We start from the raw sequence: 27,848 nt of genomic DNA, 5'->3' as shown, positions 1-27,848 counted from the left end.
CTCAGCAATGTCACTATTTCCCAGTTAATAGAAACCAACAATTTAGAATAAGAGGAAGGCAGAGAATATACAAATTTAGAGCAGTTGTATCTGCTGATGCCTTTTGAAAATAATATGTATCTAAAATAAATTGCACAGTCATCTGAAAAAAAAGAGGATATTTGAATGACGTGTGATACTGGTGTGGTCATACATGCACTGTATGTGCAGACAGTTCTAGGTGACAGGAAGTGACAGAACTCTTAATTATATATTGCATAGCTCTGAACTTGAGATTTTTCTCTTATTACAATTATATTTTTCCCATAGCTTATTAAAGTTTGGGAATTGAAGACCTTAAATCTAGTGGTACAACATGAAGAATTGATTGAGTGAAAATAGCTAAACATAAATGAGAAAAACTGGGAGATATTGAAGAAGTAGTATTAGTTTAAAAATGTAGAAAGTGCATCCGAGGAGAGTGAATATAAGAAATTGGGATGAGAATTAGAAAACGATTAGTGGGGCTAGTTAGAAAGAAAAGAATGACATAAAAACTTTAACTGCAAGTTTGAAGTGAGGAAAGTAAGGAGGAATACTGTACTTGGACTTGTAAAGAAGATAAAGTGATGAAAGAGTGTAAAAGATGATCAGATGAAAGGTGAGGTTAACACAGTTTTTTAGATAAAAATATAAGATTGCATTGGGAAGAAGCAAAGAGGGTGAAAGCTGAAAGGACACAAGGAAATAATATTTGAAAATAAGTGTGGGGGGAAAAAGGAACTGAAATGGAAATGTCGAGATTAATTTTAATAATTGGTGGATTTAACAGATGTGAGATTATCAAGAGTGTTTGCGTTTGGAATTGGGAGGTATGAAAAGTGTAAAGTTTAAAGAGAAATAAAGAAAGGTCAGTGGAGAAAAGATGAAACATACTGTAAGCCATTTAAAGAGTGGTAAGATGCCTGATGTGGATGGAATCCCTCAAAAATATGTTAGCAAATGTTGGTGAAAAGGTGATATTGATGATGAGTGTAATGGTTATGTATAATGGAGGGAAGTGTGTCAAAGGAATGGTGGAAATTGTGTGTAGTTTCTGTATGTAAAGGTAAAGACATTAAGAGGGAATGCTAAGACTAGATGAGTAAGTCTTTTAATTGTGCTAAGGAAAATCTATGGTAGAAACATTACTATGAATTGTTGCAGAAACATATGATACAAGAGGAAGAAGTAAACTAGACACAACAGCAATCAGGGGCAGATCCAATAAGGGGGTCCTTGGGGTTTGAACCCCTCCTTTTTTTCATCAGAAAATTCCAATACTTTTTCTTCAATGCAGTATTGTACTCAGGCATTTTTGTAAATTAAAAAGTGATTACTATTGACTTCAGAATATCTTCTAATATCAAGCGCACGTGGCTTCAAAACGGCCTCAAAATGCCCATGATATTGGACACACGCACATACACAGAAAAAGAGGCTGGGTGGGCTCGCTGTGCTTGCCTTGTTCCCCCACTCACAACTTGGACATCCCCCCTTTTGATATTCCTGGATCTGACCCCTGGCAATGGTGTACAGTACTTCACAACTATATTTGGGGTATATAGAATGCAGAGCATAAGAAATAATAAAATTAGGAGAAATGGAATTTAACAATGTGTCAGACAGACCTGACCAAGGTTTTCTGAGGTATTATGGATGTACAGTACAGTACTGAGAGAATGAAAAGTAAAAGATTGGTGAAAGAGTATATAAGAGGAGAGAAAGAACCAAGGGGGTGGCAAGATATAGATAAAGATGCATTACAAGCGAGGGGGATGAACATAGTGTAAGCAGCATAGAACATTATGGGGATGGTGCTGTACAGCAGTAAGAGTGAATGGGTGACAGCAAATAGAGAGAGTTAGTGTTGCTCTTGGTTCCTACCACCTTACAGCATAGAGGTAGACAGCTGGTAAATCTTGGAAGAAAATATTGTTGTTAAGGATTGTTAATAATCTATTTGGGAAATGCAGCCTATATATATGGAATTTTGAAGGTTTTTGTATAAAAAAAAAATTGTGTGGCTGTCAAATGTTTGGCCTGCTATTGATGAATTAATTATATAACTTTCATTATGTCATTCCTGAATTTTAAAAAGTTTAGATTAAATTTTCAGGTACAACAGATGAAGAATGAGGGACGTTTGGGCCATGAGTCTCGTAGCACCAGTCAAAGTGTCACTTCTCTTGACAGAGAAGATCGTGATACCAACCAAACACAAGTAATTAAAATTAAAAAAATTTTTTAGTGTAGGCTATTTTGTGTATCTTGGCCAATTTCAGTTTTAAGATGGTAATTAGTAGGAGTCTTTTTTCTTTTTTTTACAGATAGAAGATATTTCTCCACATTCATTTTTACTTCTTGCTCCGTAGTTTATTATGTAAGTCATCAGTAGTAACCAATTAGACAGAGAAGTAGAATCCTCTCCAAATAGAAGTCTTTGTATTGCTCAATACTCCCTTGTGTTGTAGACTTTGCTGTAATACCTAAAAGCTTTCTTAATCATTATGTGCAAAAGTAGTTGAAATACATAGGGAAGCAGTAATCCAAATCTGAGCCAGAGGAAAATGTCATATTTTATGACTATAAGCTGCTGGTATTTTCACATGTCCAAATACCCATAACATCAAAAGATACTCATTTCTTACAGCAGTTTCCAGTATTTTGAAGTGTAAATTGTATTCTTTGGGTTTTAACACCAAATAAGAATTTAATATATCACACTAAAGTATGATTTTGAATAAGTATGCTGTACCTTGGTAGACTATACAGCTTCCAGTCTTGTACCAAATGCATCATAAGAATACTAGTATGCATGTAGCATGGAGAGCATGTTATGGAAGGATACTGGAAAAACTTGATTAATGTAATATCCAAGTTCATTATTACATTGATTAAGACATAAGCTTGCTGCCTTTGCCTTAGGTTCATTTTGCAAATTTCTTTTAATGAGAAATGGGAAAAAGAAACAATAGGTAATTAATATATTCATAGACCATTGGAAAATGAGTTTACTGAAGCTAATGTGTATTGTACCAAGGCAGTAAGCTTTTCAGTGATTTTTCATTGGATTTCACTTAATAGCTTATTTTTGGTGGTGAAGTGTCTGATATAATTTATCTCTTTTTCTCCTAGGGGTTATTTTATGAAAATGCTTATGAATACAGTGCAGTACATAGACATATTGCCCTGAGCATAGACACTGTATGAAAGATTTTGCAGTGTTAAAGAAAGAACTTGGAAAGTAGTATTGCTATAAAGTCTCATCCTCCTTGTCAGAGTTGGATCTTTTCCAACTTGTACTTTGCCAAATTGGTTCTCTGTTTCCTTTGGCTCAGCATTTGTAAGACTTTTGCTGTTATTGTATGACATGGACACAGAGTGTTTAATCATCAAAGATAGATTCAGATAATATTTGAATCATTTACCATACCAATTATCTTAATTAGCCTTATTTTGTATTCATGGAAGGCAAAGATATCTTTAGCTTTAGTACAATAATCAGTGCCAGTTGCAGGTGACGAGTGATGAAAGAACGTAGGAGTAGTGAAATTAAGAAAGAATTTGCTTATAACATTCATATACTATAGAACCTCTATACATTGGAATTTGCTTCTTTTTTACTTTCTGAAATATTTTTAAAATTCTGGAAAATCCAGCATCAGTCCAGACAGTTTGTGTGTTCATACATTTGACTGAACATCTTTGCGTGGGTGTCGTATGTGTGTCATTCTGAGTCTTGCCGTCGTACGTATCGTATCAGTGTGCTGCACTCATTTACATGAACTTTTTATGTAAAGTACAAAATACCTTAACGGATACTTTAGGGTTGTAAGAAATTTGTTAAAATAATGTAGAGTACTGTATGTATTTTTAAGAAATGGTTAAAATAAAAAACTTATGAAAAGAACAACACTTGCTCTCTGAATGCTATACAGTGGTCTAATCAGATTTGCTGTAGGCCTAACCAAACAAAAGCCAAGACACTGCATATTTAAGCAGGCTGGTGTTTGCAGCTGATGAGGCAGTACCGCATTTGTCAGGTTTATTTATTAATTCATTATTATATTCTCATGTGATCACCCTCTTATGGTGTATGATTCATCACGAGTAAGATAACATCTTCAATGATAGAAAAAATACAATGTATAATTTGTAATTTGACTTGAAAATAAAAATAGAAGCTGTATTGGAAGGTATTCACTCATTATAGCGTTCATGTGAGAGCTTTCAACAAGGTCACTATAACATACTGTATGGTATTTGATATGGAGTTACTTCCCTAACAACATTTTTTATTACTTTTGAGTGATACATGCTGGTTCATTTTGGATACCGGTACTTGTACACTTAGACAACTGATTAATGAATAAACAATGTAATAGGCAGATCCCTCATACACTACAGTTCAATATTATTTATTAAGTGCTAATAAATACACAACAATAATATTTATTAAGCGATGATAAATACTGTAGACTATATTACTAATTTACTAAGTGCTGAAGACAGGTGTTGAGGTAAGCATGAGTGGTGACAGAGCTAGGCCAATCAGCTGTTTGCCCTTTGTAAACAAACGACTTGTTTTTTTTTTAACAATTTGGCACCAAAATGAACCTAAATAATACAAGGATTGTGGTGAAATCGCATAAAGATGTGTTAAAGGGATCTTAGGGGAGAGAAGGGAAGGGAGCCACCCATCTGTGCTGCTACTCACCCTTTTTTCTTGCTGCTCCCAGATACACACTCGTCTCTCACACACACTATACCCCTACACTTTTATTTGTTATTTTTATCTTTATAGTGCTATACAGTATACCGTTTTCTCTTTATTCATAAGGCAAATTCTATCGTTACTTACATAAAACACTTTACAGTATGTAGCAATCATCTCAGTGAAAGCATATTTTAGACAACCACTTAATTCTGATTTTCAACCCAGAGAGTTCTGTCTCATTTTTTTTTTATTGTTGATATAATAGTGTTTTACTGACCTTGTTATTGCACTTACAGACTTTAGTTGTTGAAGCACAGTAATAACATTATAACAACAAATTATTTTCTTTAATCCGTCCAGATAAGCAGTGTTATCTCTCCTCCAAAATAAATAAACAAGATTTGCTGTTTTTGATCATTTGCATTTTCTGGACTGGTGTCTGCCCCAATTATTCTGGTGTATTGAGGTACTACTGTTTATAGAAAAAAGAAGATAAAATACAAGCATTAAAAATGTCTGGGATAAATGGGAAAATTTTGAATATCACTGAGTTTTTAATTTTTTTAAAGAGTGAAGTATGTGTGAGAGTTTGTTGGGAAGAAGTAAACTGGTTTATTAGTTAAAGTAGTTCTCCATCATGGACATATAATTTTCCGTGATTGTTCAGTATTTTCCTGGATGAGTTAGGAAAAGAGGTGAAAACAATCACTGGAAAGAGGTGCAAGTTTGGTAAGTAGGAATATAGGATGTAGATGGGAGGTGAACTAGCTGCTGTTTATATACTACAGTATACTGTATTGTCCTAACTAAGCAGTGCAAAGAAAAAACAAACAATGCTATTGAATTTAGTTTGGAAAAGTTTTATTGAGAGAAAGCAGCTGGAAAGTACAAATGACTGAATGTGGGAGAGTCCATGTACAGTATTTCTGATTTTTTCACTCTGGGTCTTGCTAAAGTAAAATGAAATATTTACATACGCATGTATTAGAGATACTGTATTACTAATGATGTTATTGTGCATAATAATTTTTTTCATGTTTATGAATTGAATACAGTAAGAACAAGCAACATTAACCCTTAGGCCCCGGGTGACGTTCCAGAACGTCTGACTAGCGCGTTCCGGGTGACGTTACAGAACTTCCACCTATTTTCCAGCCTTTTGGGGGATTTTTTCTCGATTTATCCCCGCGGGGGGAGGGTACTGCCAGCAGCACCCTAACCCGGGGCTTAAGGGTTAAGTTACCTTATTTTTTCGCATTCTTTATTTCAACTTTGATTTACACAACTGTAGAGTTGATAATGATGATTAGGAGTTTATACTTATTGTATTCACTCTTAATTAAGATTTTGTTTGAATAAACTCTTTAAGAGTTTCTGGTTACCACATTCCCTGATATTTACTGTTTTCCTTTTGTTTGTCAAATGAAGTTTAAAAGTACCTGTAGTTGTGTAGTTTAATTAAGGTATGTGGAGAGTACAAACTTCTCCCCAGACATCACCTGTCACCAGAAGGGTCATAATATTTGTCATTTGAGCAAGGGACTCATTCAGAATGTACTTTTCAGCTAATCTCAGTGGCTATTTATAATTTAACATTGATATAAATTATTAAAGCAAGTAATTTCAGTTGTCCTCTATGCACAGAAAAATTACATAATGGTGACAGTTGATGAACTTTAACTCCCTTACACAGCAGGATGATAAGTCCCCACTGCATGAAGAAGCACCATCTGAAGCCTCTATAAAGCTGCCAACACCTGCCCAGTCACCACAACCACAGTCTCCCCTACCATCATTGTCCCAGCATCCACCACCCCAACCTTCACCACCTCTGCCAGTATCTAAGTCTCAGCCTTGTGATAGGCTTCTTACACCTGAGCCCAAACAAGATTTTACCACCAACCTCAGGAGTGACACCCCTGACACCGATGATGACGTGGGTTGTGACATTCCTCTTCCCCCGCACCTCTCTGCTCCTGTTATATCAGACACACCTAAGGATAAATCTGCACCCGAAATTGTACGCATTTCTTTTTGCTAGCCACGAACATGGCTACTTTGTATTGGCCTGTAAATACTGAATGCTTCTTTACAGAGTGAAATAATACATACAATAATTCATAAAATTACTACCATTTTTTTTTATGCAGTCAGTATTCCATCTTTAAATCTGATAGTATTAATTTAAAAGTTTTTCAGTAGTTTGCATGCTTAGAAGTACTTTTGGATATTTGCTTGTAATTTGCACCCTTTTATTTATACGAGTAGTTATTGTGTGACTTTAAAGTTATTTAACTAGAATATTGTAATAACAAAGAAATTTCTTTTATTTTACTGTTGATTGTAAATAAGGAGCATTAATTTCAATTAAGAAGTGTATTTATTTTTAGCTAATTTTTATTTGATGTTATATCCTGTCATAGATAATTTTAATTATTTTGAATAAATTAAGTTATTGCTAGAATATTTTTTCCAGTGTTAATGATCATTTCTATATTTACAGGTAATGGATGTGGTCAGAGCAGCAGAACAACTGACGTCTCACCCACCTTCCCAGAATTCTGCTATACTTCCTTCTTCACCGCTTGACCGAAAGACCTCAGCAGAAACTAAAACTACCAAAGTTGTTTTGAGCAAGCATACCTTAGCTCCACAGACTAGTACAGTGAGTATAAAAGATATTTGACTTTATTTTTCTTTATTAGTAGTATTATAGGTACTTGAAAACCAAGGAGTCTATTTCTAATACCAAAGATTTTTTTACTGGGAATACAATTTTTATTTTTATTTTGTAAGTCTGTCCAAGTATTTTATGACTTGGGAGGAAAAAAAAGAGAGGAAGAATGAGAGAGATTTGGGGAAGACTTGAATGTATGTAATTGTATGGAAAGATTCTCTGCCAAAGGAACATTATGACAATGATAGGGAATTTAAATGCAAGTGTGGATGAAAGGTAGTGGGTGAAATTTTTGGAAAAATGCATCATAATGTGTACCGAGAGAAGTTTGATTTAAGGATGGACAATCGAGCACAGTTCTATCTGTTACAGTGGTTGGTGCTCTGTATTTATTTGCATTATAGTAAAACTTCCAGAATGGCACTAAGGACCCACACAATAATAGCTAAACTAAGGATGCTAAATAAGCATTCCACCACTGTCTCTGAATGCAAGTTTTTATTGCATGGTTAAAGTTTTAATACAGATCACTAAATAGAACATCATTAGCTCCAACCTATTAGCTGCTAGACGTTGACTGTGTGACTAGCCGTCATACTGTCATGTGTCCTCATTCTGTGAATGCTCATATTTTTAATGTGGTTTTAGGTAATATTGGTATAAACCAATAAAACTTTATTGCATCCAGTCATACTCTCCTTGCCATCTTTTTTGTCAAATGTAGAGCATGACCAAATGTGCCATTGCATAAGGAAAATTTTTATTTACATGTATTTGCTGTATACTGGAATAATATACTATATCATACTATTGGAATAAATATGCGGGTAATGATAATTGACGATGCAGCTGCATCATGTACAGTAAGTCACAATGGGTGACATGACAACAATTCGGTTAACCAGACGATAGACTGTTTCAGAATCGGAGGTGTTAAGCCATTGTGAGTTGGATGAAGTAAGGTTTTTTCATATATTTGGGAATGGATGTATCAGCTACATTGGGCGATAAAATTGATTATAGAGTAGCTGAGGGAGAACAATAGTTGCATCAAGATTGTATGGAGAGAGATATGTTTGAAGGAAGCAGAGTTGGGAATGTGTAAAGGAACTGTTTAGATGACAATGCTTTCTGGTAGTGAATTGTGTTGGGTGAATAGAGATCAGAGAATGAGGAATGCAGAAATTAGATAGAGATATAGGTATGAAAGAAGGGGTGGACACAGAAACTAGACAAGGGTTTGCAAAGGTGATAAAAACATGTTGAGAGAGTGGAATTAAGAAAAATTGGTATAAAGAGTGTATAATTCAGAGGCATACTTTTTGGTAAAAGAAAGAGAGGAAGATCGAGAAGGTTTGCAAGAAAGTACCAGAAGTGAGGGTTATGGATATTCTAGAAACAACAAAGCATATGATTGGTAGGGAATCCTGGCATCAAGTGGTTTGTGAGGAGGTAACAGTATTTACAGTCAGTGAATGGAGAACCTTGTTTTGCTCATGATTCAGGGTATCCTGCAGTGTAGCAGAAGAAACCTTACAAGAATGATTAAAAATAAAATCATACTTTTGATTGAGTAATTGAACCTTATTATCTAAGGAGATAGGGAGATTGTTAACCTAGGATCAAATCAGACAGGAGAAATAGCCTTTCCTGAATTTATTTTTGTACTTGCATTCACTAGGCGTAGATATATTTTATACAGTACTGTAATGTATATCGACTAACATACAAACATTACTCACATTCAGTAATTTAACTTTAGCAGACTCACCTGTATATGGGTTTATTGTTACAGCTCATTTAGACTCGGTATGTAAACTACCTATCCCTGTGGAAAATGTTCCTTATAATATATATATACTTAATTTTATGAGCAAGGAGTTGTCCATGATACTACTAATTATTGGGTAGTAGTGTACAGTATTGGGTCATCTTCTTGTCAATACACCTTATTATATGTTACACCTAAACTTTCACTCATAAATTGGAAATGCACCGTGTGATGAGCTAGTCTGTCTGCAGCCATTGAGGTTTTAAACTAAGTTAATGAAAGGTATTAGGTAAAGTCAGTTCTCTTGATATATTGTTAGGGTATCAGATTATTAGATAATTTTAACTTGAAGCAGCTAAATTGCTTTAATTCCTCTTGATTTCATTTGATACTTGGAAGTTTTATACGGGTGTATGTTAAGTGATGTAAATGACTGACTGTCTTGGCCAGTCAGTTAGAAACTACTGTGATAAAGCTCCTTGGTTTTCTTTATTTTATTTTATTTTATTATTTGACTTTCTAAAGCTGTAAAATCCCAAACTTTGTGGAATGTCTCTAACATCCCAGTTATTTAACTCGGCTTCATGGTAGTTGCCCTTAAAATGTATGAAGCTTATAATTATAGAATAATGTGACCCATCATGGCCATTAAAGTTTAAATCAGAAGTTTTAATAGGGAATACAAAAGGGCACCTACTACTTCAGGGAATGAAGATGCATGATTGTTAGCCCCCTTTGGTAAGTGTCATATGCTAATCCAGTAATGTGGTAACCCTAATATGTGCCCTGTAAATTAATCCCCCTGTCATCATGCTGTGCCTCTTGATGATCAGGACCATGTTAGCCATACTTTTGAATACCCAGAACACCAGGTTTTGAGACATGGTTTCTGAAGGATGAACCAGAAGACAGATATAAATATTGCATTTGTATCCCGCTGAGGTTTTATATCCATTTAGTTACCCTTGTTGCCTGTGTTCAGCGTGCAAATGGAAAACAAAAATATTTAAACGTTTAACCATGAACAAAATTGGTTTAACATCAGTCAAAAGAGCAATGCATCTTAACTTTTCTTTTTTTATAATGAGGAGTGAAATTAAGTAAATATACTTTACTGTGTGAGACCTTTAGAGGTAGCAATTTAAAAAATATTTGGTTAGATGAGGGGAAAGTGAAACACAAGCCAGCAGTGAATTTGGAGATAGATATGTGAATAAGAAAATGAGTAAGAATAATAGTTTTATTGTTCTGCATGCTTAATTGCCAAGCAGATCTTGCAGAATAATTTAAATGTCATTCTTTTATGAAACAACTTATCCGGCTTAAGGTTGGTAAAAAGGTATGTTATGTTATTTTCATTTCTCTTAAGATATCAGTATTTTAAAGTTCTAACATGTGTAATGGAACACAATAATCTCTATGAAGAATGTTTTTTTACTCGTGTTGGTACCTTGTCGTTCTTGTTATTTTATACAATCTGTTGTCTTTAGTGATACACAGTTGAGTGCTTTTTTTTTTGTTTTTTCTGTATTTTTTGTAAAATTTGAAAGGTGATTTACTTGTTTCATTTTAATAATTTTTCTGTCAAGGCTCCATTCTGATATTGATGGGATAAAAGTTAAAAACTCAAAACAGATAATTCTGTGTCACATTGCCTCCCCCAGGACTGTGCAATTTTATTTCGAGTTTTATAAGTTATATAAATTAATTATTTGGGATATATATAAAGCCATACAAACTGTAGTTCATTACCTATAGTGCTATATTTTTGGTATTATCTGTATCTGTTTGGTACAAAACAAAGAAATAATTAACAGACTTCATTCAAAAGCAAATTTCATCTTTGACTTTGACCTTTTATGATAAATATTTAACATTCTCTCTTAAGTGCTAATGCCTTGAAATTATTTTCATTTTGATGTTCCAGATATTTAACATTATTTTAGAGAATAACAGGTCTGCTTACCAATTGTGAACACATTTAGTTTGAATAAATGGACAGCTACACGAACATTTTCTATGAACCAATCGGCTATTTTTATAGAAAAGGGGCGTGGCTTATGGGCCAGGTTATCGTGGAAATACTATACAGCAGTTGACATCACCCAAACAAATCAGAATAATGGCCCTTACTTTTTTTTACCATGTATGAACAATCCACATGCTGTATACTGAAGTTAGGCATCTGCTGTATGCACAGTATATTGAGGCTTTGTTTTGGAAAAGAAATACAATAATATAACATAACTGTTCAGCCATTGTGTATATTCATGTGTTTTTTGCAAACTTCTTTGGAACAGTTATATTTAATAAGAGCCAAAAAATGTTAGCAATTTATTTTTAATAATTATAATAATAATAATATTATTTTTAATATTATTATTATTATTATTATTATTATTATTATTATTATTATTATTATTATTATTATTATTATTATTATTATTATTATTATTATTATTTAGTATTTTAAATTTTTTTTTTTTTTTTTAAAGAACAAGACCTTTTACGATATCAGTTGGTTTGAAGTTTTGGCAATATTTAGGTAAAAATACTATAATGCAGGTGATGGGAAAAGAATTTTTTTTTTTTCAAAACTCATCGATGGTTTTGTCTAAAATGTGTAGAGATAATTTGTTAATACTTACATATATGTAAGATTAACAATTACTCTGGTTATTATAATAGATTTGGGCTAATTAGTTTTTTGGAGTGAAATCTTCTGGGATGAAGGGTTATTTTGAAAATTTTTATATTTTTTAAAAATTTATTTACTATTATTATTATTTTTTTTTATTTTTTTATTTTTTTTTTTGGAGGGGTGATAAATTGTAAATATGATAATCACTGCTGACGATCATAACACTCCAGTTGTAATATGAATTAGATAAAATTTGACATGATCTTTTTACTGTAAAATCTACCTTATGAAGTATATATTTGATGAAGTTTTTTCATTGTAATTATCTGACACCAGTTCCCAACAGTTATTTGTATTTTTTATTAAGCATAGATTAACTGTGATTGGATTAATGTTGTGAGGCATGGAAGGTTTGTTGGGTTATGTGCATATTGTGGACGTTTTTTTTATTTTAACTGATAAAGATGTTTGGATCTGAGGATCATAAAATCTTGTTTGGGATTTGATTTTGATCAAGTTTTGTAAAAAAAAAAAAGTATTGTCATGAAAGCTTAATGAAAAATGAGGACTGAGGTTGACTTGTAGGTACAGTACTGTATGTGATGAAGTAACTGTACAGTAATACGGTATATTCTCCTTGCCTTAGTTTGTATCATAGAATTTGTATTATTCTGTCTGGTGATGATTACTCTTAGGTAAGGCTGGTATTGTAATGAGTGCACAAAAATTGGTAATAGATGGCATGGATTCATGCACATTTATTTGTGGTTGCTACATTCTGATTAGCTGAGACAACTGAGAAAACAAATCCCACTTTTACAGTTGTGCTTATATCAGTTTTGTAGTTTTACTACTTGTACTGTAAACTGCACTTGTTTAAATGATCTTATGAGATCCGTCACCATTTAATACCCCACCACATGACATTGTTAGGGTGTTAAAACTCCAGCATGGTTTTGAAGTTTCAAATACAGTACAGATGAATTTTGAGATTTAAATAAGTTAAATTTTTATTTATTTTTTATTAAATTTTTTGTTTTGTGTTTGTGGTGGGGGGGGGGGGATTAATGCTCTCCATTACACAACTCAACAAATTATGGCATTAAGTTCAAGGGTTGGATTCCCAATTACTGTACATCCTTAGGGGCAAGGCATGTCCTATTAGAGCAGGCCAATGTTTATTCTATTCCATAATATTGTTTCATTTGTGGGTAGATTCTGCATCGAATCTATGGCCTCGGTTTGAGCAGACTGACTTTGGGATATATTAGAATAATAAAAATTTTTAGTTTTCCAAAATGTACAGATTGACCATTGGTATTAACATTGAAACTGTTTATTTAGTCAGAAGAACACAGATACAGAGTCGATAATAATAACAATACTGACATGGCTGAGCCAGTTGAGAGCCTGAGCTCTCTTGTAGGCACCTGATACATTTATCTCAAGGAAGTATTATGTAACATTTATTATCATCTTGAATAGTACACACAACATGGTGGTACTAGTAAGAACATATCAGAATGTTACCAAGGTTATCACTTCGTTATTTATTTATTTATTTTTTTTTCACATTTATATTATAAATATACTGTATACATATTTTATGTTGGAGTTGATATACATTAATATAAGGGAGGGAAGCAATACAACATGGGTTGTATTAAGGTGAAACAAGAGGACAGAAGCTGTCAGTGTCATGTCTTGTTGGCAAATATATAATTATTGCAATGGTAATTTGTATCTATCTACATGACAATTTCTGATATAGTGGTTTTGGTGGTACATTAAAAGTAGGAATATCAGATAGGTCTAGTTTATTTAGATTTTCAGTTTAAGGAAGTCCTGTTTAAGGTCTGTTATCCTATCATTTTGATTCTTAATAAAATATGTCTGTCCTTATATCATTCTGATCAAAGAACCTGGTGACAAATATTATAGTTATCTGGGAGTGTGTAACTCACTGCATTCAAAAACTTTTTTACAAACATACAAGTCTTTCCCTGATATGGTGGAGAAGGGGCAGTTAGTGGGCTACCCCACCTACTTTTTCACTGAAAAGTCCTTCCACAATGGGCTAACTTACTCCGTGTACTATTTACGAATTTATTACTTAATAGTGCTTAAGGGAATTGTTTTTATAAATGTGACACCTGTTGGAGGTACAATACCTTAAGGTTAAATGAGCATCAACTTGTATTTTGTTTTGATCAGCATAGCTGACCCATGGCTAATTATGAAATAAAATAAATGTTTTTATCATACTCTGAATATAAGAACGACCACCAATTTTAATTTTTTGCCCATTTTAATGCTTTTATATTTATCCCTCCCCTTTATTATCTCAGTGTTGTGCAAAATCTAAAAGAAATAATGTCAACTTTCCTAGTATGACTAATAGGAGAAATATGTTGCAAAACAATGTTTGACCAATTTTATTTATATCTGTTTATACTGTACAGTACACTATGTGGAAATAATTAAATATTCATGATTTTGTGTCCTATCTGTGTACTTTCATTCATTTGAGGAATTATTAACAGATAACTCTTCGATAATTTTCTCTAAATGACACTGTCAAAATTGTGTGTTATCATTAATAAGGTTACTGTACACTTGTACTATATCTGTTAAAGGATTTACAGTATATAGCTGTTTGTGGCTATTGGTGTATGATTCCTGTGCTCTGCATCTTTTTAGGATATTACCTGATATGAATCTTTTTTTTTTCTTATGAAATAACATAAATGGAAAGTGTAATGTTTAGGAAATGAAGACCAGAGGAGTTATATGTTATAGTAAAACCATGTATACTGTATAGCTACCTTACACACCTCCCAACCTGTAACTAACATTGGTTAATATTATTTGTCTCAAGTTTAACTAAAGCACCTGAACTTAGTATGTTTTTAGCTATACATAATGTTCAGAACTTTAATGGCAATTATAAACATCCTAAGTTCAAATATGCATGTTAGTAAGACAAGTATCCTCCTGAGACCAAGTGGATGTGGAGTGAGGCATGTTAAGTGTATGAACAAGCATGTGTGTACTCGGCATGATACAAAGTAAGAACCTTTGATGAAGTGCATGGTTGTTGTTGCCAAACCCATGATGTGCTATATAATTTGTTTTTCTAAATCAGTGATATTGTTTACTTTAGGTTTGATTATTATAAATTTCTTTAATCATGATTTGAATATTATATAATTTAAATTTTTCTTGGATGTCATTTATATTTGAATGTGATCATTTAATAAGTGCACTGTTAATGATGCAATACATATTCATCAATATGAAATTTTTTTGCTATGGTCTTTAAATATAATTAACTTAGATGCTTTGTGAAGTCCCCAAAAGAGTTTGTTATAATGTAGTTAAGGTTTTTATCATATTGCTGGCAACCATATAGTTTAAAAGTCAGCGGTTTGACAAGACACCTTTAACTTGTTTACAGAATTTTGTTGAACCATCAAGATTACAATGACAAGAGCACTTTGGTCCTTAACTGCCCGCTTTCACCACCACCTCTACCACAACAACCATCTCCACCACATATTGTATTGGTTGTCAGCTCATCTTTTCATCCTCCCCACCCACCCTCCCTCTTCCCCACAAATTCAGCCAATCTGGAAATGCCCAAGCGGGACATCAAATACAAGCTCAGGACTTGAATATTGGTAGTGCGTGAGACTTACCGACTATGTCCAGTTGCAGCTCGTGTACAATATTGCCTAGTATGTATTTCACCGATTGAATGGGTGTGTGATGTTAAAGCTGTGTGCATCCTTGGGATTGTTACATGTTAAGCAAATCTGATCCTTAAGCAGTTGTTCAGAATGATCTATTTTTCATAACAGTTAGCTTAGGCTATATGGTACTATTATTACTGTTGCTTTTTCCAAGGGAATTGACAACATGTATTTTGTGTAAGTGTCATCATGCTGTTATTTAATTTATTAGGTAATTAAAATAGCTGGACTTGCAATCATACATCATCATCAATATCATCCTTCATGTGAGCTTACTTAAGCAGAAATTAATTTATTTATACAGGGGGCCTCCCAAGTTTGTGGATTTTTACTTCCCAGTTCTCTGTTATTTGCGGATGACACCCTGGATGTACCCAAAAATATCTGTGGGTAGTTTTAAACTTGCCGGCATTTTCGCGGCCGGGACAGGGAGCCATTCGTTCTAGAGACAGTAATTTTCTTTACCTTTATTGTATATATATATGTGTGTGGTGTAGACACACACACAAAACACATACAAATACTGTATATGGCGGCGCATAAGTCGACCTGGCGTATAATTTGACCTCCCCTTTCAAGCAAAAAAATTTGGTCATAGAGGTATACCTACCGTATAAGTCAACTCCCCAACTCCAGCAGCTGTCAAGTATTGTGAAGGACCAAGTCAACCATCAAGACACATCCATAAACAGGTCAACAGTCAAACAAGCCACTCTATACATGTCACACACAACGTCATTAGTGACTGACCCAACAATCACAACAACACTGAACTCAGTTGACATCCTGCTCATTCCACTACAGTCCACACACAGCCATCAATAACAAAAGGTGTTTAAATAAAACTACTGAGAAAAACTTTATTTCATCCATAATAGAAATAGAGCAATTATATTAAAGGTAAATATAAAGTTATAATACAAAATACTCTCACTTTGTCATGATTTTAGAGGTCATCATTTTATACCCATCGTTTTGTATAAGTCGACCCCCTAAATTTGGACACTAAAAATTTGGCTTCAAAGGTCGACTTATACGCCGCCATATACTCTCACAAATAATCGGAAAGAAATTTATTAAAAATGTGAGTCTACCCTCAAGTTCATTCTCTATTACAGTACTTTATTAATAGAGCACAGATTTGAGGGTAGACTGTCACATTTTTAATAAATTTGTTAATGAATTATTTGAGAGGATTTTACAATTATTATTTACTTGCATGTGTTTTGTGTGTCTCTACACACACACAATACTCCAGGTAAAGGAAATAATTGTCCTAAGGGCAAACACATAAAGGGAATATACATTCCTTTGTATACAAGTGAAAATTTTATTCGCGGATTAGGCGATTTGTGTCCATTTTAAGAACCTAACCCCCTCGAATTTGGGGGGCCCCCCTGTATTGTTTATGTACAGCTTAAATTATTTAATCATTATTTTTTAATATTCATTGAAAGACTAAGAGTTATTTGGATATAGAATCATAAGAGTACACTCCGGAAATATCTATGCCATCACCACTCTCCAAATTCTACTGATCTGTGAAGTGGAAAGGGATATTAATGTTCTGGTAACTTAGTGAAAATGAGTGTACTAAGATATAAATATACTGTATAATTGTTTTATGTTAGTCTTTTACACAACAGTTATTCCTGTGCAAATCTTCACTTACACATATTTGTAGCAACCCATAGCCACATAATCTGTTTTTAGAGTATTAGTGGCAATCCTCAAGTCTGCCTAAAAAATTTAATTGCTGCCAAGATATCAGGAACATTTCCTTGTTCTGTAAAATGTGTGAAGTATTAGAACATGAGACAGAGTAGGGCTCTCCATTTACATTTAATACAGTATTTGTCCATCATTACAATCATTCTATTGTGGTCTTCTTTAGTGTTCTGTACAAGTTCCGGTTTTGAAACTCACGTTGTGGTCTTCCATAAACCTTCAAACGTATCGCAGGTGTATAATTATCGCTCTTATTTCTCTTATACTTTACTTTTTTTTAATTTAAGCTTTGCTACTTTTGTTCCCCTTTCCAAAAAGATTGTGTCACCATCTTTCTCTACTTTTCATTGGTTCACTGTCCAAGTTTGAGAGACAACATCATAATTGTGCCAAAGCAAAATTTTTGTTCCCGATGATGTAAATATCTCACTTTCAAAATCAACATTTGTATTTTCACTTTATATATATGCCACCCTGCATCATAGTCAGCAAAGACTTAAGAAGGGTACAACAATTCTTTACAAATTAGTGTAGCTCTATTGCTGGCTGCGGATTTGGCTTACACGTTTGGTCATTTACGCGGCACCTAGCCAGACCGAAAATTTTTATTTACACGGTTCATTCCATCATTTACGCGGGAAGCGGCATGGGCAGGGCGCGCACAAGGTCGCCCAGCTGAAGATATTTGGTTTTAGCTCATAAAATTCATAAAAATTACCTGGCCAGAATATAATTTACATTGCTGGAATTCTTATAAGATGGTGATTAATTTGAATATAAACAACCTAAAATTGGCATTTGACATACAAATTTTAGATCTAATTTAAGAACTTTATTAGAGAGAGCAAAAATTTTATCTTTTGTGCAAAATATATGACGTTTATATTCAAATTATTCGCAGTTTTGCAAGGAATCCAGCAATGTCAATTATATTATCCTAAACATAGTCTGAGGTAGTATTTATTACTTAACCTAAAAACCTAGTGTTTTCACCCAAACATTTCACAGGGAGGGAGGAGAGCCAGCGAGCATGGGAAGAGGGGAGGGGGGGGGGAGTTGAGTCCATTATTTGAATGGACACTAATTGGCGACTGTATTTCTCTTAAATATTAATTGTGTGAGCATATCATCATAAAATTAAGTTGTTATTTTTACTACAACGTACGTTTTGTGTTGGAAAAAGAGTAGTTTGGGGGTCGGCCCAGTCTCTATTTCAATTAATCCCATATGTTCCGTTATTTCGTTTACGCGTTTCTCGTTTTATGCAGACCTCCACGGCACGGGTTCAATTGACCGCGTAAATGAAGACTAGTGTGTGTGTGTGTGTGTGCGTGTGTGTGTGTGCGCGCGCGCAGTATAGTCTGGATTTACGTGGTCAATTGAACCCATGCCGTGGAGGTCCGCGTAAAACGAGATAAGCGTAAACGAAATATCAGAACATATGGGATTAATTGAAATAGAGACTGGGCCGACCCCGGACTACCATTTTTTCGACACAATATGTACGTTGTAGTAAAAATAACATCTTAATTTTATGATGGTATGCACCATAGAGGCTTGCAGGGCCTCTTTGTCAAACCCCTCAAAGTCCATATCCTCGCTATCACTGACATGAGCTGGCTGTGATGGGTGGCGGGTGAAGAACTCGGTAATATTTTGTTGACTGGGCGACCTAGTGTGCACCCTGCACGTGCCGCTTCCCGCGTAAATGATGGAATGTACCGCGTAACTAATAATTGCTGGTCTGGCCAGGTGCTGCGTAAAGGAAATCCGCGCAAATCCAGACAATACTGTATATATATACCGTATATATAAGTACAGTACATGTATTGGGATTGTCCATACTTTGTAGTAGGATTTAATTGGCGGCTCAAGTTGTAGTACAGTAAAATCTCGATTAACCGACCTTCGATTAACCGACTTTCAGATTAACTACCGATCCTGGACCCCCTTTTTTTTTTTACGGGGATTAGCCCACCAGAGCACAGGTCACTGGCTCACATCGGGGCCTGGGGGGCGATAATGTAATGATAATAATAATAAAAAATAATAATAATAATAATAATAATAATAATAGAGAACCATAAAGAAATGCAAAAATGACAAAAAAAATCAAGAGTGAGAAACAATATACCTATATGTATGTTGTGTTGTCAATAGTACGAGAAATAATTGAGATCCTGCAATTGTGTGTAAATGAGGTAGAAAGTCAGATCAGCCACCTGGGACTTGGTCACAATTTTTGTGATGACATATGTTCTTTGACTTTCCATTTTTTATTCACTGTATCTGCTGGTTCATATTTATTTACTAAAGTGGTTAATGTTTTAAAGCAAATTCTATTGAAATATGAATGGCAAATGAACAAAAATGAATAGAGGGACTTAAATGAGGTAGGTTAGGGAAAGGTACTTTGAAAATTTGTTTTATTTCCGTAGACTTTATGTACTATTAACCGACCTTTTCGATTATCCGTCGGCCCCTTCCCCCCATATGTGGGCGGTTAATCGAGGTTTTACTCTACTGTTATAAAATATGATTTTGTTGATCGTATTGAGTTGGCTAAGATGGTTACTTCAGCAACACCTGCAGCTGTTGGAGAAATCTTTTAATTAGTGCTTCATTTAAATTTCTTAGAAACTGGAACTTTCATCCCACAACATCAGCAGGAGCCATACTGCTGTGATATCTCAGTCATCCCATATACCTCAGATTTTGTAGTTCACCCTACATTAATTTAGAGAAACAAATTTATATATACCGTACATCCTGTTTCTTTTTTTTTATGATTATAGTTTAATTAGTACAAATGAAGAAATTATGCATACATAATAACAGGTGCTTAGATAAATGTAATTCATAGTTTACGTTACTTAAATGTATTTTAGTTAAAGGTGTCTGGCACTGTGTGTGTGATTAACAAGTCATTTCTCCTTGGTCAGATGGACAGCATTCTAATCTACCATAATGCAATTTAAGATGAACTTTTGAAGTTGAAATGTATTGTCAAATGATATTAATATTCTCTAATCATGATTCTTTCCACACAAAATCTCAGTTTTGAGTTTGTTTACCTCTTAGACTTTGCTAACAAAATTATCTCTGAGAGAGACATTACAGTACTGAATGAAACAACCAATATAGTTAAGCTCCTTCAAGTAGAGAATTTGAATGATTTATTATAAGTTGGCATCAGTGTTTGTATAAAGTTTTCCTCTGAGCTTTGCCATGCTAAGTTTTATCAATGGAGTTATCCTCTTAGAGACAAAATAGGTGCCGAGTGATGACATTATTGTAACTTGGCAGCTGCTTGTTTGAAGGTGCACTTGTTTCACAAGGTGCCCAAAGTGGGTGAAATAGCTTAATTTATTTACATGTCCATCATCAGAGCATCCAGTAAATAAACTGTTCTGGAAGTAAGTTATCAATTCGTGTTGATGTTATCAGGACGTCATAACCAGTCAAGTGCTAAATTGAGATCATTTGACAATACAGTATCTGTTGGAATGAAACATTTTGCAAGGAAGAGGTAGGGGATGATCAGTAATGAAATGTAAATGTTTGGTTTAAAAAAAAAATTCACATATATAGGGCATGGTGTGACAAAGTGATTTGGGAGAAGTACCTTGCAGGGGCGAATCCAGAGGGGTCCTGGGGTATGGACACCCCCCCTCCTCCTCCTCCCCTTCTCATCAGAAAATTCCATTAATTTTTCTTTAATGCAGTATTGTACTCAGGCATTTTTGTACAGTAAAAAGTAATTACTATTGACCTCAGAATATATCCTAATATCAAGTGCACATGGCTTCAAAATGACCTCAAAATTCTCAAGATAATGGTCAGATTTAAAAAAAAAATTCTGGGGGGAAGCTTATAGCTGGTCCCCCCAGCTGGGTGGGCTTGCTGTACTCGCCCTGTTTCCCACCCACAACTTCTTGGACCCCCTCCTCCCCTTGATATTCCTGGATCTGCCCTTGCCTTGCAGTCATTGGGAAAAATGAAGAAAATGATAGATGCTGGGATTTTGAAGATATTGCAAGAGGGATTTAAATGGGTGTAGATTGAAGGGAAGGCAGCCACCTTCCAAGTTGTGAGACTGAAGGAATACATAGGGACAGGGTCTCATTCATTGAGTGGAGAAGGCTAAGGTATTACTTTTAGTTCTGGTAGTCAGGAGGTTTTTCTATGGTGGCTATTTTGGAAAAAGTTCCTAGAGCAGATGAGAGACTTACAGATATAAAGCAATCAGACAGAACTGTATTTACTGTTGTTTAAACCTTTAATACTCTGGGCAGGTCGCATCATATCCCCCTACCCCTAGCTGGCATGTGTAAAAACATTGTATGTGTGATGTGCCGGGGAAATTTTGGGTTGCCATCAACCGGTTGCTTGTCATTGGCTGATGATTGCGGTGTTCCATTTGAAAATTTTTAAAATTTTCTGTCCCTAATGGTACAGTATATATGAAATAAAGGGTTTTGACCATGCAATAAAGAAAATTGGAGTAATTTAGGGTGCTGTGAACTAAAGAAAATGTACAACTGAAGTTTGAAATAATAAGGGTTTACTGTATCAGCAGATGACACGTGTTGCATAGTAGTGGTATAAATGATTGATTTTTTACAACTTGTATGTTATACTTAATCATGGATTAATACTCTAATCACTTACACAGGTAAAATTATATAAATATTTATTGCATAGTAAGAGGTGGGTGCTAGGCCTTAAGTCTGCTGCAGTGAAAAGATTAAAAGGCTTGCATGCAGATGCAAATGTGCATTGAAGGATTGTATAAGAACCAAATGAAACACTAATTTGCTGGTTTTTTGTGCTGAAAAACTTTTAGAATCCCAAAATAATCATACAGAATATCCTGAATTAGGATACATTGGGAATTTAGCAAAAAATTGGAAGCCGTGATCTTCAGCAGATACTGTACACCCTTTTTATGCACAAAAAGGTTGTCATACTTTGCACACATAGTCATGCACTATACAGTACAGGCAGTTGACAGCTGCTTTACTTTCAAGACAGTAAAATCTGGGTGAAGATTTTATCACCAAATATTTTCCAAGTTGCTTATGAGTTTTAGTCACATGGTTCATTTATTTTTTAATTTGTCCTTCATTGAAATATTGGAAGAAACTTCCATTTGTGCCTTAGATGTAAGATTTTGTGAAAAAGATCTTGCTTTGGCATCCTCACACATAGAGACTGTATGTAAAGTTGTCAATATTTATCACTTGGTTTATGATGTTCAAAATATAGATAGTAATATCTCTGTTCGCCGGAATCCCACAAACGCAGAACTCTCTGATAGCCAGAATTAAAATTTTCTTGGAAAATCATTCCCAAAGCCGGAAAATTCCGTCTTTGGGAACGATTTTCCGAGGGGCACATTTTCCGGAAAATTCGGAGAAAATTTACCTGATACCTGGAAAATTCCGGTGATGGGGGATATGTTTTCTGTTTTGAGAGATGATGTAATCGACAAATTTTGGAACTTCCGAGAACATTTTTCCGTTACCCAGAGAATTCTGGGGATGAGGGATTATTTTTCAGTTTTAAGAGAGTCGTCTCGTTACCTGGAAATCTCTTTTTACTGGATGTGCTCTACACCAATTGTTCTGGCTAACGGAGATATCTCTGTATTTAAGTCACTTCACATACAGGAAGGTAGGAGGGACTTCTTACAACTTAAAAGTTACTCATCATTGTTAACTTTGTATAACTTGCTCCTTCTCAAATGAATAAAGAGGACTTGTCTATCTAAGTGTCAGTGATTTTTTATTTTTTTTTTGCTTGTGTGGAAGGAGTGTAGTGGCAGTTCACTAATTTTTTATGCTAATTTTAAGCACACTCATTAGTGAAAATCGCTTTTGTTATTTTTTTGTAGTTAAAACAAAGGGAAGTGTATTTGTTCTCTTAATACTCAATATTGTTTTAATTATTTATTATTTGATAAGATTAGACCATTCTCTTTGAACACTGTAACTGGTTTTGATGCCTCAATACCAATAATTAGGAAACTATTGTTTCTAAGTCCCTTTCCTCAAAAGTTATGAAAGGTTAGCATTGTTACTTATATTGTATCATAGTATGGGAATTATATAGATATTGTAAGAAACAATGCATTTATTAACTCTTTTATGCTGTAAAAGTGGTTATTTTTTTACAATTTATGAACCTTTAGTTCATGTTAATGTAATATTGAAATTGTATCATGGTGTCAGAGTTTGGTTGACAGTACTGTACATAATGCTATCAGAGTACTGTATATGACCAAGTTGATCACTATAGTCCACTTACCCCTGGGATTGAGTTGACATACTGTACAGTAAACCCCCGATATAACGGAATAATGAATGATTTGTATAGTGGACCTCGGCTTTAACGGATACTCTGACCCATTCGGACAAGGTTCATATATTACTGACTCAGGTCCGTAAAAGTAAAAAGTAACGGACTCAGGTTCTTTATGGTAAAAAAAATTATGGACACGAGTCCATTTGTATCCAAATTATCAGGGAAAATTACAGTAATACCCACTTAAGAACTACTGTACCCTGTATAATGCTTATTCGTTTTAGAGCTCTTTGGACCTCTCCTGGAGTTATACAAGACAGAACACTCGGGACTCTCCAACAGTGGCAATAGTTGTTAACATTCTCTCCGACAATGAGAGTGACGTATCCACGTACAGTAAAGCCTCAAATAACGACGGTAATGTGTCCTCCATTATTGCAGTGCAAGGTGAATCATTGTATTGTGAGTCATTAATTACCATTAAAATAAAGCAATAATAATGAGATGCATTCCCAAGTGTGACCTTTTCATATCTTTTGTGTGGCTTTTTACCCTGTGTTCCCTCAAAACAATAAAATTAATGAAAATGCAAACTATATTCTTCATATAATGTTTATGAATGCACCTTGTACAATATAAATCAATAATAATAAGGTCACCCAAGAGGAGATGGGATGCCATTGTTGTGGTCAGTGTTTACACCCATAATGTCAGTTATCCATCTGAAACTGAAGAAAATAAGACCCTGGTTGTTGCTGTAGTAAAATTAATGTAAAAAAGTATGTATGTTTCAATTAATGTTATATAATGTACAGTTAAAGTAACCACTGATGTTAAAGAAAAAAGAGAGAGATAGTGGAACACCAACATATACTTGCGCCCTCTAAGAAACCGTGACATTTATCTAAAGAATATATGCAAAAGATTCATTATTGTTTAATACCGAAAATTTCGTTAACCGAAACCATTGTTTCAATGGGATATTTGGTAATTGGTTCCAGCTCACAGAAAAGTATATACAAAGTAAAGCCAGAATATAATTTACATTGCTGGAATTCTTAAAAGATAGTGATTAATTTGAATATAAAAAAGCTAAAATTTGCATTAGACATACAAATTTTTTATCTAACTTAAGAATTTTATTAGGGAGAGCAAAAATTTTATCTTGCGTGCAAAATATATGATGTTTATGTTCAAGTTATTCCCTGTCTTGCAAGGATTTCAGCAATGCAAATTATGTTATCCAAACTTTAGTCTGAGGTATTATTTATTTTTAAACCTGTAAATCTAGTCCTTTTCCCCAAACGTTTCTCAGGAAGGTGGGGGGTAGGGAGGGAGGGGTGACAGTGACACATTTGACAGTTGGTGCCTGTGGTGTGAAGTATTTAATTGTTAATTTATGTCCTTTAGATTTAGTTTTTGTTTTTTGCTTATAAAATTTAATAGAAGTGACCGGGGTGAATTTAATTTGCATTGCTGGAATTCTTATAAGATAGTAATTAGTTTGAATGTAAACATAAAAGAGATCACTGAATTGGCTGAGTACCTCCTCAGCTTATCAACTGATGTTCAAAACCAAATGTGATTTTCGTAAGGATTTCGTTTATCGAATTTTTTTTTTTGTTAACCGAATTGAAGAGTCTTATGGAAGGTAATTCGTTAACCGAAATTTCGTTAACCGAGGGACCACTGTGTTTGTGAAATGAACAATTCAATTAATTAATAATACGTAGAATATTAAAACACATCAGAGGGGACGAGACGCATTGTTTTTGTTCATGTTTACAACACCCGTGACGAATGACGATGGTTCTACTTCCTCATAAGAAACTGAATAAGACCCTGGTTGTTGCTGTAGTAAAATTAATGAAAAAATAACGTATATATGTGTTTTAAGTAATGTTATTTAATGTTAATAAATGGAACAATAGAAGTAGCTAACCATTAATGGTAAAGAAAAAAAAATGTATTGGGCACGCCATCATATGTAACTGCGTATGTGAAAACATTGTCTTTTCTCGAGTACATAAGACTATGAAAGCAACACTTATTAGTGTTCATATACAGTATGTTTTAAATAACACTTACTAATGTAAAAAAGAAATTCTACTCACAAATGGTGGTAAAGTCTAAAACATAAGGATAGCCAGTGGATATTGTGTGAGCTGAACCTCTGACTGAAGCTGTAGCTTTCCATAAAGATATCATAGCTGTTGCTGAAACTGTTACTGAACCTGAAGTTGTTGCTGAAGCTGCTTATGATGCTGAAGTTGGTGGTTTAGGCCTTTGAATAATGAAGCTGTTGAAAGAACCTTATACAGCTGCTATCTTTTCTCAATATACATCTTTATGTAGGTCATTTGCATTTTTCTCACGTCCCTGTTAATTTAAATACTTCGTTCTGTTAATGGATCCACTTCAGAAAATATGTCCATTGCTTGCTCCATATAATATCCACAGACCTCTCACCCTTTTCATATCGTTTTAACGCATCTAGTTTCTCAGCGAAGCTTATACACTTTCTTTTAGCTTTTGAACCAGCACTACCATCGCTTGCTCTCTTGCTCATGTTGAATAGGGATGCAAAAGTGCTGTAAGAAACCTGAGAATGTTTTTCTCCTTTTCCTGTTCAGGTGCGTGAAACAAAAGGCCCGCCAAGCTCCGATTGTTTATACTAGTGATAATGGCGTCACCATTGACAAGCCCGGCAGCCTCTGTGCACAAGGCGTGTTTTTGTTTTTTATATAAATATTACAGGGTTTTAAATATGAATCATCGGTAGTAGAACCGTCGTTATCGGAGGCTTTCCTGTATGCTCACAGCAAATCAGTTTTGTCCTCCTTGTGAGAAAAATTTTCATGGAAGCATTCAACTTACTTGACGTGCTCGCTCTTTATATTACTGATACTGTATCTGCATATTATAGTAAATATTTGTGACCCAAGCAATTTTTTTACTAGAAAAAAAAATATTAAAATCTATAATAATGGAAGCCCCTCAAAATCGAGGATGGCTGGCCCAAGGGCTTCCTAGGCGTGAATTTGTTAAGGTGTAGAAGCTGTCGCCGACACAACATCCAGACCCTGAGTTAATGAGCTGCATGACCCAGTGTCATGGAATAGTCCGAGAAGACCGGACAGCTCGCCAACTGCACTGGCTAACCATTACCCCGGAATACGATTCACATATCGATTAACATCCAGGTTCCCAATTACTGCTGGGTAGACAGAGGCAAATGGCGTAAAGAAACTTGCCCATAGTTTCACCCTGCCCGAGGATCGAACTCGGGTCCGCTCGCTTGCGAGTTGAGGATGCTGACCATTACACCACAGGTCGATACAAGTCAACTGCTCGTAGCAGTGTAGCGGGCATTATTATGCAATATCCCCCTCCAACACACCACTCCCGGTTTGAATGTGTTTTCATCCTGTAAAACCAGTTAGCACACTTTGCAATGACCATTTTATTCAGTCCTAAGTGCTTTATTGTACAGTGGACCCTCGGTTAACGAGCACAATCCGTTCCAGCAGGTTGCTCGTTAACCGAAACCATTGTTTCAATGGGTTTTTGGGTAATTGGTTCCAGCTCACTGAAAATTGTCTAAATTCAACAAAAAAGGTAGAAAAGTACACTTACTTTGAGGTGTGTATGTAGAAGGCTCCTGGATGATGATGCTGATGTGAATTTGAAGTGGGAGGTGGAGGAGGAGAAGAGAAGGAAGTGGAGGTGGAGGAGAACCATTTTACTGCTTCTTGGAAGGTGAGTCACCTTCCAAGAAAATGTCAGGAACCTCTGGACTGAAATTTTCTCCACCATGAACATCCTCTCTCCTTCTTGAAGTGGAAGGCTGAGGGCTAGCATCATCCTCTCTCGTTCTTGAAGTGGAAGGCTGAGGGATAGCATCTTATTCCCTCTGCCTTTTATTGAAGAACGTGTCAATTGTGGTCTGTGGGGCATCTCTCCTCACCATTAACTTATGTTTCAAGGAGACCATTGAGTCCTCAACATGACACAAAGTTAGTTCAGTTTTTTCCACATCTGGGTGCTTTGAAGCCAGTTCCCTGAACTTCTCCCAGTGGTAAATCACATCATTCAACTCTTTAGTTGACATATGGTCGTCACTTTCAATTTCCTCCTCACCATTGTCAGCCTCTAACATGTCATCCAGTTGCTTCAAGTCATCAGGAGTATGTTCCTACTCATGAGACATCACAAGCTCTTCGACTTCATCCTCT

General features: G+C 34.8%; 1 protein-coding gene across 10 annotated transcripts in view; it reads left to right on the top strand.

Annotated features, from left to right (window-relative positions):
- The first annotated feature begins 2,109 nt into the window (after nt 1-2,109).
- LOC121862328 (protein scribble homolog) overlaps nt 2,110-27,848 on the top strand; it is a 118,325-nt gene continuing 92,586 nt past the window's right edge. For 9 of the 10 annotated variants that reach the window (XM_042360518.1, XM_042360520.1, XM_042360517.1 and 6 more), the window contains exons 1-3: nt 2,110-2,242; nt 6,432-6,758; nt 7,242-7,403. In XM_042360518.1, coding sequence (XP_042216452.1) covers nt 2,147-2,242; nt 6,432-6,758; nt 7,242-7,403 — 585 coding nt within the window. In that variant the 5' untranslated portion in view covers nt 2,110-2,146. The remainder of the gene's footprint in view (nt 2,243-6,431; nt 6,759-7,241; nt 7,404-27,848) is intronic. The other variant, XM_042360521.1, reaches the window with a different exon arrangement.

Source organism: Homarus americanus, unplaced genomic scaffold (genome assembly GCF_018991925.1).
Source record: "Homarus americanus isolate GMGI-L3 unplaced genomic scaffold, GMGI_Hamer_2.0 scaffold31037, whole genome shotgun sequence".
Lineage (NCBI taxonomy): Eukaryota > Metazoa > Arthropoda > Malacostraca > Decapoda > Nephropidae > Homarus > Homarus americanus.
This window is presented reverse-complemented; position numbering and strand designations above follow the sequence as displayed.